The 12372-nt window shown below is 35.7% G+C and overlaps 1 protein-coding gene and 1 long non-coding RNA gene across 18 annotated transcripts in view; one reads left to right on the forward strand and one right to left on the reverse strand.

Moving 5' to 3' along the window:
* KCNT2 (potassium sodium-activated channel subfamily T member 2) overlaps positions 1 to 12372 on the forward strand; it is a 147299-nt gene that overhangs the window by 75402 nt on the left and 59525 nt on the right. For all 14 annotated transcript variants that reach the window (XR_010833067.1, XR_010833068.1, XR_010833069.1 and 11 more), the window contains 4 exons: positions 1885 to 2049; positions 3641 to 3777; positions 8147 to 8210; positions 11572 to 11680. Coding sequence is in view for 11 of the 14 variants with exons in the window: in XM_048053619.2 (XP_047909576.1) it covers positions 1885 to 2049; positions 3641 to 3777; positions 8147 to 8210; positions 11572 to 11680 (475 nt within the window). In the remaining 3 variants the exon portion in view is untranslated. The remainder of the gene's footprint in view (positions 1 to 1884; positions 2050 to 3640; positions 3778 to 8146; positions 8211 to 11571; positions 11681 to 12372) is intronic.
* LOC106041592 (uncharacterized) overlaps positions 1 to 12372 on the reverse strand; it is a 259478-nt gene that overhangs the window by 31212 nt on the left and 215894 nt on the right. The window lies entirely within an intron of this gene.

A 12372-nucleotide genomic window follows, 5' to 3' on the forward strand; every position in this document is an offset into this window, starting at 1 on the left:
AAGCTTGAGCTGTCAGCATTAATTTCCTTGAAAAAATTTGAACGTTTTAATTATAGCTAAATATTTAATGTCTGCATACACAAACATATGCACTAATACAATTATATTCCCACTCAGTGGCAATTTAGTAAAATACATATTCTTTTTGAAACTAAAATATGCTTTAAGAAATTTGGAACTTCCTCAGAAATAGAAATTTCATCTTTGAACTACTTCTAATATACACTTAAGCATCGTGTACATCGCATCCCTGTGAGGAAACTGCAGGCCACCATGAGGTCTCCCCTCAGTCTCCTCCAGGCTGAACAAACCAAGTGACCACAGCCACACCTCATACATCCTCCCCTCTAGAACCTTCACCATCTTTGTTGCCCTCTTGTGGACACACTAATATTTTTTGTGTCCTTATACTGTGGTGCCCCAAACTGCATACAGTACTCGAGGTGAGGCTGCAGAGTAGAGTGGGACAATCACTTTCCTTGACTGGCTAGCAATGCTGTGCTTGATGCTCCCCAGGAGATGGGTGGCCCTTCTGGCTGCCAGGGCACACTGTTGACCTTGCCATTGACCAGAAGCCCCAGACCCTTCTCCACTGAACTGCCCTCCAGCTGCTTGTTCCTCAGTCTGTATACATATCCAGGGTTGCTGTCCCAGGTGCAGAATCCAGCACTTGCTCTTGTTAAATTTCATAGAGCTAGTGATTGCCTAGCACTCTAGTCCGTCAAGATCTCTCTGCAAGGCCTCCCTACCCTTGAGGGAGTCAACAGCTCCTCCTAATTAAGTATCATTTGCAAACTTAGTATGCATTCAAGTCCTTTGTACAGATTATTCATAAAAACATTGAAGAGAACTGTCCCCCCAAAATGGAGCCCTGGTGTACCCCACTAGTGACTGGCCACCAGCCTGATCTAATCCCATTTACTATAATCCTCTGATCTCTTGAGCTTTTGTCCTGCTATGATATAAATACAATTATCATTCACAATTCAGTTTCTCCATCAGTTGAATGGAGTGAGAAAAAGAATAGTTATCAAAGACAGTTAAATGGAGCTCAGGATTAAATGCGTATTACTTACTATGAGAAGCTTTGAGATGGTATTTGTGTGTTTTATTAATGGCACAGATCATTACAATATTATCTTTAGTCTAACGGATTCAGACTAGAGGAGCAACATTTTATATACTTAATGACTAATTCATATTTCCTAGCCTATTGTGCACTAGGCTTCCCCTTGCAAGAGTACAAAACAGGTATTACTGTTAGCCTGCATACACTGTTAGCTGAATGCATATATCATTTAGCAGCTGGCAAATGCAAAATTGCTGTATTTACAGCTGCCATCTATTTAAGTGGTATCTGTATGTATAAAACAGATGAGTATAGATTTGATAGGAATACACAATGATACTGTCACCTTCAGAATATTATAAAATCTCTGAAGAGAGTCATTGTCCAAAGAAAAATGGTGCTTCTATCTGAACATTTATACTTACAGTGACCTAAATGTATGAAAATTTAACCTTTCATTTGAGAGAAACATTTAGGTAACAGGGCACTGGAAAACAGATCAGAGGTGTGAAATAAATAAAGTAAATAATGTACAGTCTTCATTCTTTTCCAAATGTTTGTGACTGAGTATCACATGATATTTTAATGGACTTACCCTGCTATTTGTGTATGACAGAGACTGGCTGTGTTTCCATGTTTTTTTATTGATCTAACCCACTTATTAGAGAACTTTTTTACAAAGAAAAATGCATTGGGAGCTAAGGACATCTTTTAAAAAAGGAATAAGCTGAACAGTGCAATGTAGTTAAGTCATGATACAGTTTTACTGCACAGCTGCTTGTCTATATTTCACTGACACATGGCATCTATTGCAGTTTGAACAGCTGGCATACTTGTGGATGGAAAGACAAAAGTCTGGTGGCAACTACAGTCGGCACAGAGCTCAGACGGAAAAACATGTTGTGCTGTGTGTCAGCTCCCTGAAGATTGATTTACTTATGGATTTCTTAAACGAATTCTATGCTCACCCCAGACTGCAGGTATTTACAGTGAAAAAAAAAAAACGAAACTCAAAACACTGATTTCTGGAGACAGTGTTCTGGAATGGCCTTTAATTTGAAAAACTGAATTTGGGAATAGTTGACTGAATTGGGAATCTATAATTGCAGTAAGAAGCTGAGATACAGTATGGAGACAATCATTTTGAATTGAGCTAAAAGGATTAAATAGATAGAATTACTGTCTTGTTGAATTATGCTAGTCCTTTCAGAAACAGATATTTCCATGCAACTTCCTTTTATTCTATTTAAAGTAGACAAGAAATGAAAAATGTTCAAATTCTTTTTTCCTCTTGTTTTGGGACTGTATCCAAAACTCCTCACAAGCCAAAGAATATTTTGGTTTTGTCATTTTGCTTTGTTTTTCGTCAGTGTTAGGAAGATTAGATCCTTTTGGAAATGTTGAAATTAAGAAAAAATTACATGTACTTTAAAGGACAAAGACCTTGTAAGGTTACATGTAAGATTTTTCTCAGTTTACACTTATTCCCTAGTTAATGCAAACAGATGTCATAAAAGTTGTTCTGATCACATAAAAGCATATATGAGGTAGCAGCTTGGATTCATTATTAGTTTTACTATAGACAATTTCTTTTACAAATACTTCTCTTACAATGTCTATTACTATGTTAACTGTGATACATTAAGTATTACAAAAACCCCACAAAATACAGTTCTTCAAATAGTCAAGCAGCAGTATGACAAATCCCAAATGCAGATTATTCCCCAAATTAATTAGCTAATAAGAAGCATAAGCAAATGTATAGAGAAATCCAGCTTTTTGGAGATGCATACACAAACTGAAATCCAAAATTTACTTAACTAGTCTGAATAATGAGTCAAGTTCTGTGATACACTAGAGCCAAAGTAAGAAAAATCCTAATACTACTTCTGTAGCCTGAAACAGCTTATATACATTCTCTTCATATTTGAAGTAGGAAGCTGTAAGATACAGATGATGCTGGAAGTAAACTTCCAGCAAAAGTCTGTGTCTGATAAGGAAGACTTCTACATCAAGCCTGTCCTAAGCTCTCAGTCTCTCCCCTCCTTACATTCCTTCTCTCTCTCCTTTTCATAACTACACACGTATATGCGTCTGAGCAACCTTACTTTTTCTGATAGGAATTTGTCTGTAGTACAGAACAGGAAGAAGTGTAGAACAGGAAACGAAGTTTGGATCAGCCCATTAGTGTGGAGGAAAAGATTTCAGGGACTAATAGAGCTGGATAAAATAATTCTGTTTTGATTGCGGAAAGCTTCTTACATTTTCCAGCTAGAATTACAGAAAAGTGAATTGTATCTAAAAAAATTACACTTGTACAGTAACAAAAAATGTTTTTAACTGGACTCTAGTGGCCACCTTTTAAGTCCTTCACGAGCAGTGAACAACTGTCCAGCCATTTTTATTTAAGAAGAATTCAGTATTTTACACACCTGTATTCAAATAACTTTTGTTAATTAAATTTGAGAATTAACACACGTTTTTGACACCCTGACTCTCTATTGACTCATCTGCAAGAACAAATGGTAACATCAGATAATAACGTGTTATTCCCCATTATGTTTTTTGCAGGACTATTATGTCGTCATTTTGTGTCCTACTGAGATGGATGCTCAGGTCCGAAGGGTGTTACAAATCCCAATGTGGTCTCAGAGAGTTATCTATCTGCAAGGCTCAGCACTAAAAGATCAAGACCTGTTGAGAGCTAAGTAGGCAAACATTGACTAATATTTGTTTTTTTAACTTTTGTTTCACACATACTATTTGATAAATGAGCTTGACAGATAACAAAAGCTGCTGTGCTAGAAAGAAAGCATGTGTATTTAGAAAGCAGGGATCTTTGATGTAATTTGTTTTCCCTAATATCTGAAAATTTTCAAGGAATGTATATTTGTAAGCTCTTTCATTTCACCAATTTTTTCTTCGTTCTTTTCTTTCTCAGTTCCTGAAGGTATTGAAAGAGAGTGCCTGTTTTAATTTCTTCTGAAAAAGCAGTATAGAAAATTTCCAAACTTCCAATAATGCTAGAATTTATTTCTGTTCCTTGTGCACAGATAATAAAGATAACAGTAGCTCTCCTGTCCAATTAAAAGGGGATGGGGAGGAGTGAAAAATTATTATAACCCTTTGAATCCATTGCAGAGTCTTGTTTTCTTACTAAGTTCAGCCTGGTAATAAAAGCAACTACTCTACTATACCTCCAAATACTCTTCCTTCAGGACCTTCCTCTTACCCCACACTTCTACGACTTTTAAAAAAAAGCCTTTCTGCCGGTTCTTATTGAATGACATTACTCAAAACACATCAGTCAAACACCATTTCTCAAAAAAAAATAAAAAAAATAAAACAAACAAAAAACCCCACCCACCATTGCTCAATCACTTAAAGGTGGGAAGGAATTCACAGTGGAATTCACGTAGGAGGACTGTCTCTTCAAACTCTCCAAAGAGAAAGGTGATACTTTGCAAATAACTGATTTAACTAACCTGCACTTCTCTTTATAAGAACTTACCTGTCATCACTTATGTTAATCAACTAATACAGATATCTAAAATTAAGCCAGTAACTCAGTACTTGTGTCACTCAGCCTTCTAAAGAATTATTCCCAAGAATCTAAACTGTGAGAAATCTTGTAAGCAGTGGTATCTTTTCAAATATCTGCCACTAAAAAAATAGCTACTTTCTTATCTGTTTAAAATTTGAAAATACTGCAAAGCTTATTTTCAGGATTACAAACTTCTTTTTAAGGAGTGGTTCCTTGTTTTTCACTTTGTTGCTGATTTTAAGGAGGAATACATATGGGGATTTGGCTGGCACTTGTTCTACACATTGAGAAAAGAAAAATTAGACTGTTCCCTAAAGATAATCATGAATTTCACTTATAATAACCTGGAGGTAGTCAACTGTGCTTTTTTCTGCAGAACATGTAATTGAATGTACCTGTCATAGAATAATTTTAAACCTCTCCTGAGGGAAGAAGCATAGTAGGAATTTAATAGAACATTTAATATGAACTATAACCCAGTACCTAAGATGTTTGCTATATTTCTTTTTAATGAGAACATAATGTACTGAGAAGATAGCAAGGCACATGGTAAACAACTTCTAATAAAGTAATGGTTAACAACAACAACAAAATCAAGAAGTGTTTTTTTTTTTATCAAAGTTTATACATATACATGAAATGCAATGCCAAAATATCGTGATAAAGGTCTCACCAAAAAAGGAAAGGAATACCAAAAGTTGGCAGAATAAATAATTAGTAAATTGTTAACTAAGGACGGTATTTTTCTTTCTAAGCCTTAGTACACAATATGACTTTACAAAAAAATGATATTTGTTCTTGCTTCCTATCTTTGAGAGTTTCATTTTGGATTTTTTTGGTGTTCTCTGAACAGTGTTCACATACCCAGCATTAACAAGAATTCTATCCTGTGGTATCATACTGCTACTTATATTGTTCATCAGTACAACTAGAACTTTTGTATCTACTTCAGCATTTGAAATAGCACAGTAACTGATTAAACAGCTCTCATTCTTCATGCAGACTATTACTAGAATGTGAACAACACTACTGTGCTTGATTTCCTTCCCCTAGAGCTTTCTCCCAGTCTCTGTCATGAAAAACATTTTTTTCTCTCCTTACGCTTATCCACTTCAGTGAACCCTGCACGAATCCTCTTTATATCCACTCTTTTTTTTTTTTTACTTTATACTTTTTTCCTTCCACAAATTTATCTTCAATATATAAAGTGCCTTTAAATTCTGTCATCCTCAAGCAGTGGAAGAATTGTTTTTCGCAGATCCAGATTTTCTGACATATAAAAATGGTGTAATTGACAAAGCTTTTCCAATTGTTAGAACATTATTAAAATGTTTCTCTCATAAGGATATTATTGTGTTTAACATAGTTGTTATTAGTGTTTCTGTTGTCTAAATTCATGATATCCACAGAATGTTAATACCAAAGGGGTTGTTACCCTTGCCATATGTAGCTGAAGTGATTCAAGAAACTTCAAAAAACATTGGAGAAAATGGTGAATACGATCAATGAAGTTTAATTTTCTTACAAAATCATCTATACATGCTGTTGGTCCCTCATCATCTCTCATCAAAACGTGTTCCATCACTCATTTCACTGAATTTTCTTTCTTACAGTTTGTTAAAGACCATATCTTCCTATTTATGTTCTCATGCTTCACTGGAACGACTCATACAGCTCCCATGATTTCTTCTTAATCAGTGATTAGAATCAGCCTCCTGTCCTCAATTCTCCACATCAGCTGCACTTGACCTTACTATTTTAGATATATGGATTTGCCTTTGCTGCAATGTTTTTTTCCATTTGAAATACTTCAATCTTCTGAAGCTTCCCTTGTTTTCCTGCTGTTTACTGCTTATGGGGAACCTACAATGACCTGACCTTATCCTTCTCTTTGTACTTTCTCTGAATGACCTCACACAAACCACGTATTTAATCACCATTTCTGTAGCCATAAATTACAAGGTTGCTCAATCTATTTGGCTTCTCATTATAGATATCTATTCATCAACTTTAGTTTAGTTCCAGATAGTTGAAAATACATCTTAATTTTTTTCTGCCCAAATAAAACCAGTATGCTATTGTTGATGCTATTGTGTAAAGCACCCTATGTAGACTGAAACTGCACATTTCAAGTGTTTTCTCATGGAAGCTCTCATTTTAATCTCACTGAAACAATGGTTATGTTTTTTAATATATATAATCTCAAGTCCCTAAATACTTGTTTCAGAACACTCTGGAAATATTATTTATGTAGTCCATTGCTTTACGTCTCATTGCAGTTCTTCCCTGGCTTACATTTCTTTTCACATCAAGAAGTGACCCCTTATTCTCATTTAGCCTGCCACTCCTGGTCCTTACAGAGATGAAACTTTCTGTTAAGCCTATAATACTATTCTCTTTCACACAAACAACAGATTAGCATAAAAATCCCACTGATTTCACCTGTGTTCTCCCTTCAGTCTGGGATGAATTACTCAGAAACATCTACAAAGTAATGCTAGTATTTTCCATCGCATCCTTTCTTCAATCTGTTCTCTGCTCTGATATCTAGTGAGATGATGTCCTCTCATGATAATTGTCTTTTTGTTCTGTGTATACACAACACCTAATAGAATAGGCTCTCAGTCTAAGCCTAAGGTCCCAATGACCTAAGCTATTGCTAGCAACCACCACTTCCATTTTCTAGAAGCAGAGAAATCAAAGATTTGGGATTCTCAGGTCCCATTCCAGAATTGCTGTAATAAGCAGATAATTTTCTCCAGCTTGTCTCACTTTTCGCTTTCCAGGAAACCCATTCTGGTCATGCTGTTTTTCTTTGCCCACAAAGTCCTGTCTTCCCAAGCAGGTCAGCCAAGTCTCCATTTCTTTGCTTCCCTGCGCCAGTATGACTCACTGGAGAACGACAGTAAGATCTGAGGCAAGAGTCAAAAAGCAAGCTTTCATGAGACTTTTAGTCAGAGAGTTTTTCCTCCCCACTTCCACCATCCCTGCTTTTACTATGTGACCTGTAACCTGTAGAGAACAATTAAGCATTAAAAGTTCTCAAAGAGGCCACGGACTGAAAACAGTTGATTTATTGCATACATACACAGAGATGTTATTCATCCCTAACACATTACTCTACCACATCTACCCATATTCTTTGCTAGTGCTATGGAAGACAATTCTATATCATCAGCCCCCTCTCACTTCTTATCAATAATAACGTGTACATATTGTACACTTACACGGTATATGAATTGGTGCTATTTATTCACCTTTTATACTCATGGCAGATAAATACTTATTTTGCAAAGAAAGTGTGTTTGAGACCACCTTTTTTTATGCTGGCACAGCTTCTACTGGCACTGGGGAGAGTTTCCTAGAACATAGTCAAGAAGTAGTGATAGTACTGTGAGTTAGTACGCAAGTTAGACTAAACGTTCTCTGTATTCTGTATCTATAAGCATACAAGACTATAAACTGTGAAACAGAAGTCAACAGAAGTTTTTTTTTTTCGGTATATAACAGGGTTTTCTCCCCCCTTCTTCTAGAATGGATGATGCTGAAGCTTGTTTCATTCTGAGTAGCCGCTGCGAGGTGGACCGGACAGCAGCTGTAAGTTCTGAAGAAATAACCAGGAATGAGTGTGCATGCTGTTTATACTGTTACTGTGCCTTAATACCCTCTCAGGAACTGAGGTTTGTTCTGTGAAGAGGAGATTAAAGGTAGCTTATTAAACACACAGATTTTGCATAAGGGGGATTAACTTCAAGTCAAAAACCTACTAAAACTTCCATAAATGCTTCTATTTGAATGAGTTAGAACCTTTCCAATCAAAAACATTTGCTGGAAAAAATCAATTCATCAAAATCTTTCCTAGCAGATCTATCAGGTTCAAAACTGTTTATAGAAAAGCAACGTATCTTGCAATTTGCTAGAGATTGCACAGCTTTAACTGCTGAAGGTTCCATAACAAAGCCTGCTATTAGGGCTCCCTGGAGCTGGAAGCAACAGGGTTTCCAGCTTCTAGCTATCAACCTTGGATCCTGCTAGCTCATGTCTCAATTCTCAATTCTGTCACAGACCTGGGAGCCTTGAAATCCCAGAGCATTAAGATTCAAAGAAGTCATTATTCTCTGGCTCCAAAGGAGAATGGAGAAAGTCAAGAATCTCAGCTGTAAGAATAAGACTCTTTGGGGCAGTGTATTTTGAAGTTTTTAACCAAGATTTCACCTCCCACTCTGTTTTTGTTGTTCAGATTTTCTTTTCACAGGGAATACAATTATCTATACTTCAAGTAGGAAAATGGACAAGTTTGTTTCTGTTTTTTATTTTATTTTACTACCCCCTAGAGCTTTGAAATGAAATAGAATTTGTTTTCTACACTGTTCCAGCTCTAGGCCCTGCTGAGGATTTCAGTAATGTAGAACACAAGGTTACAGTTTGTCACTGAGCTGGTGTTATTTCATCTAAGTCCATCTCATAATCAGTCTACAACTGATTTTTTTACCCTGCTGTGCTTAAGAAGCCAACAAACTGTAGGAGTGCCTTGGATCCTCTCCTACTTCTGACAGCTGTTGAAATAAAAGACGCATCGAGGAGATCCCTTACCAGAACAGCTGTTGTTACTCATGTGATTTTTCGAAGCCAATAAGGCTTTATCTCTCCAGCTAATCCTCAGCAAAGGATCTGCTCATTTTGCCCTAGCTGCCACTGACAGTTCATTACTTCCTATTTTCTTAGTTAAATTCCAACGCCAAAGCTTATGCTGCTTCTGATCCATGGATTTCAACAGCAACTCAGAAGTACAATAACAGGTGACAAGCAGTTACGTGATGAAAACTGTTTCCTTTTTCACTTAAAGAAGTAGGAATTTCAATAGTCAGAGCAAGAATTTGTCAGCTTTCCAAAGTCTCCTACTAGCAACTCTCTCTATTCTGGCAAGAGAGAGCTTTGCCAAGTTTAATTTTATCAAATGCTATTTCGACATCTCAGACCAAGAAGTAATCTGCTCTTCTGCTATAGAATGCAAGACAGACATCTGTTTCACACAGTAGGATGCAACTCTTAAAAGTGAATTCAATGGGCTGTCTACATCAAATTGCTCCACAAAACTAAGGTTCCTGAAACAGTGCATCTGCTATTTTAACCCAATAAAGGATGGGAAAAGTGTCTTTTGAACTATCCTATAGATAACTCAATAATAGGCTATATAAGTGTATGAAAGATGAGTTCTACTGCCAAAAGCTTTGTTCTGATGCTTTCTGAAAATTTGGAGATTGCTGATTTCAAGGTTGCACCTTTTCTTCCTTTCTTTAATCAAATGGAATGACACTACTATAATGCTAACCTAAGTGTGGAGTAACAAAAAAAGAATAATTAACAATACTATTCAAAAATCAGTCTATTAAATCAGTCTTGGTTTGAGTTCTGATGATGTAAATTCCCACTACACCCTCTTTAAAATTTGCAGCTTTCAATACATGAACTTAAATATCACCTCTATATTTATCAGCATCAGTATAACTGGTAATTTTTGATCACTGTCTGCAAGTTACTGTGTGGAATGCACACAGAAGAGAATGTATTTTTTTTCCCTCATTTCCCAAAGAAGCATATATTTTATAAAGAGGATAGAAGCATACTTTTGCATTAGCTGTCTCTGTTTATAATATATCTATATATGCTGCCTTTTTACATAGGAGAAATATCAAAATTTTAAAGTCACTACAATATAGTATAGAAATTACTATAAACATAAAACAGAAAGCCAACAGTTCTGCAGTAATGTCAAACTGTGATGAAGCTACAGAATCAGTGGAAACAACTCTAAAGACTGTTCTTCTGACACCTTTTCTGTTTTCCTGACACCTTTCGCATAAAAAAATAGATGACATATCTGCAATAATACAGGTTTTCATATCAGTCCCCAACCCACCCCCAAACCTCTTACTTCTCCTGTAGTGTATCACTATAACCTCCATCTATCCCATTACGTAGCCTTTTGTTACTTCTCAACTGCGTTGGCATTTTATTCCCTTGAGACTAAACAGGGAAAACAAAACAAACAAATGCAAAACAAACCCACAACACCCTAGGGATAAGAAGTCATATAATACAGAAAAAGTGAAGAAAATGTGACTGCACACAAGGAAATCTTATAGCATGGTATATCTAAGTTCTGAAATTTCCTGAACAGGCACAGCAATCCTACATCTTTCATGAAAAGGTTAATATGAAAAACATGAAATGAAGCATTTTACTGTCCTCAACAGGTCTTTCTCTTATGATTTCATTCTAGTATTTCTAGTAGAAAAACTGCTTGCTACCATCTCAAGTGACGTTAAAATATTATGGTTTGAAAACATCAATTATGCTCTGTTCCAGGCAGAGACTTTCCCTTGTGTTCATGAGTCTGAACGCTTTTCTTATTGCTGATGCTGCAACCATAATGAATCATTCTTTACATATTATCTTTTCAAAGCACCAATTTCATGACTAGGCAAAGCATTTCAACCCAAATATTGTTTCCTACACGCAGCTCTCAATTATTCCTTTTTAGTTCTGAAATAAGTAAAAACTGATCACTAATACATTGAAATTACCCATAGTTCATGAAATTTAATATACGAATGCATTAGCACATACTTTTCTTTCATGGAATAGCAGTACTCTTCCTGTCATTAACTCACTCTTGACATGTGGTAACAAGTGGGAAAAACCATCAGGCTGGGAAATCTGTTGGAATCCTTCGGTTGGTAGCTGGCTAAATGTGTATATATATACATATTTGGATTTATGTAATAAGCATAATATGTATTATTACTTAGATGTACATAAACATCCACACCAGCTGGTGTTGCATGTTTTAAAGTTAGTTTTCTGCAATGGAAAGTTTTTTTTTTTTTTTTTTCCCCTAATGGAACATGATGATTATTTGTATTTTATTGTTATCACCTCATACTCTTTATTCTAGGATCATCAGACCATTTTAAGAGCATGGGCAGTTAAAGACTTTGCCCCAAATTGTCCTTTGTATGTTCAGATACTGAAACCTGAGAATAAATTCCACATCAAATTTGCAGGTAAGTGTAAGATTTCAGCCATTTGAACCACTTGTTAGTATTTAGCAGCTTGTTTCATAGATGCACAAGCAAAGTCATTTTACCTAAGCATATTTACATGTTAGAACCACACGAACAGTACAATATTTTCAAGTACCATGGGCTTATATTGTAAAATTCCATTTTTATATTAAACTTACTTATAAGCTTTTTGAAGATTACTGTATTTATTACTCTGCTACGTTATGTAATATACCATGTTGAATTATTTGAGGTCCAGGTAGGTTTTCTTCCCGCTACATTACCCATGTCTTGAAATAACTTCTGACTTAAAACGTGCTGTTACCAAGGGGTGTATGAAAAGATCTGCTTAGAAAAGGCGAAATTTAATTCAACAAGCAACTGAAAAAAGTCTTTACATTGGAGTGTTTTTTCTTTTTTTCTAGGTCATGTGAAAAACATGATTTTCTTTTCTTTCAAATGTTTTGGAAAGAGAAAAATAATTTAATTCTATATCAAGTAGATTTGATATCTTGGAAACTATGATATAAAATACAAAATGATGTTAAGAAATCCAAACAAATCCTCTCTCATAAGAATGGATTACAAGCTCTAATCTGACAAACTTTCTCTGCACTATATATGTGGATCTCTGTCTCTCAGCATAGAACACATAGACGTTCACACACACACACACACATTCACGTGCAAAA

This window comes from Anser cygnoides, chromosome 8 (genome assembly GCF_040182565.1).
Source record: "Anser cygnoides isolate HZ-2024a breed goose chromosome 8, Taihu_goose_T2T_genome, whole genome shotgun sequence".
Classification (NCBI taxonomy): domain Eukaryota; kingdom Metazoa; phylum Chordata; class Aves; order Anseriformes; family Anatidae; genus Anser; species Anser cygnoides.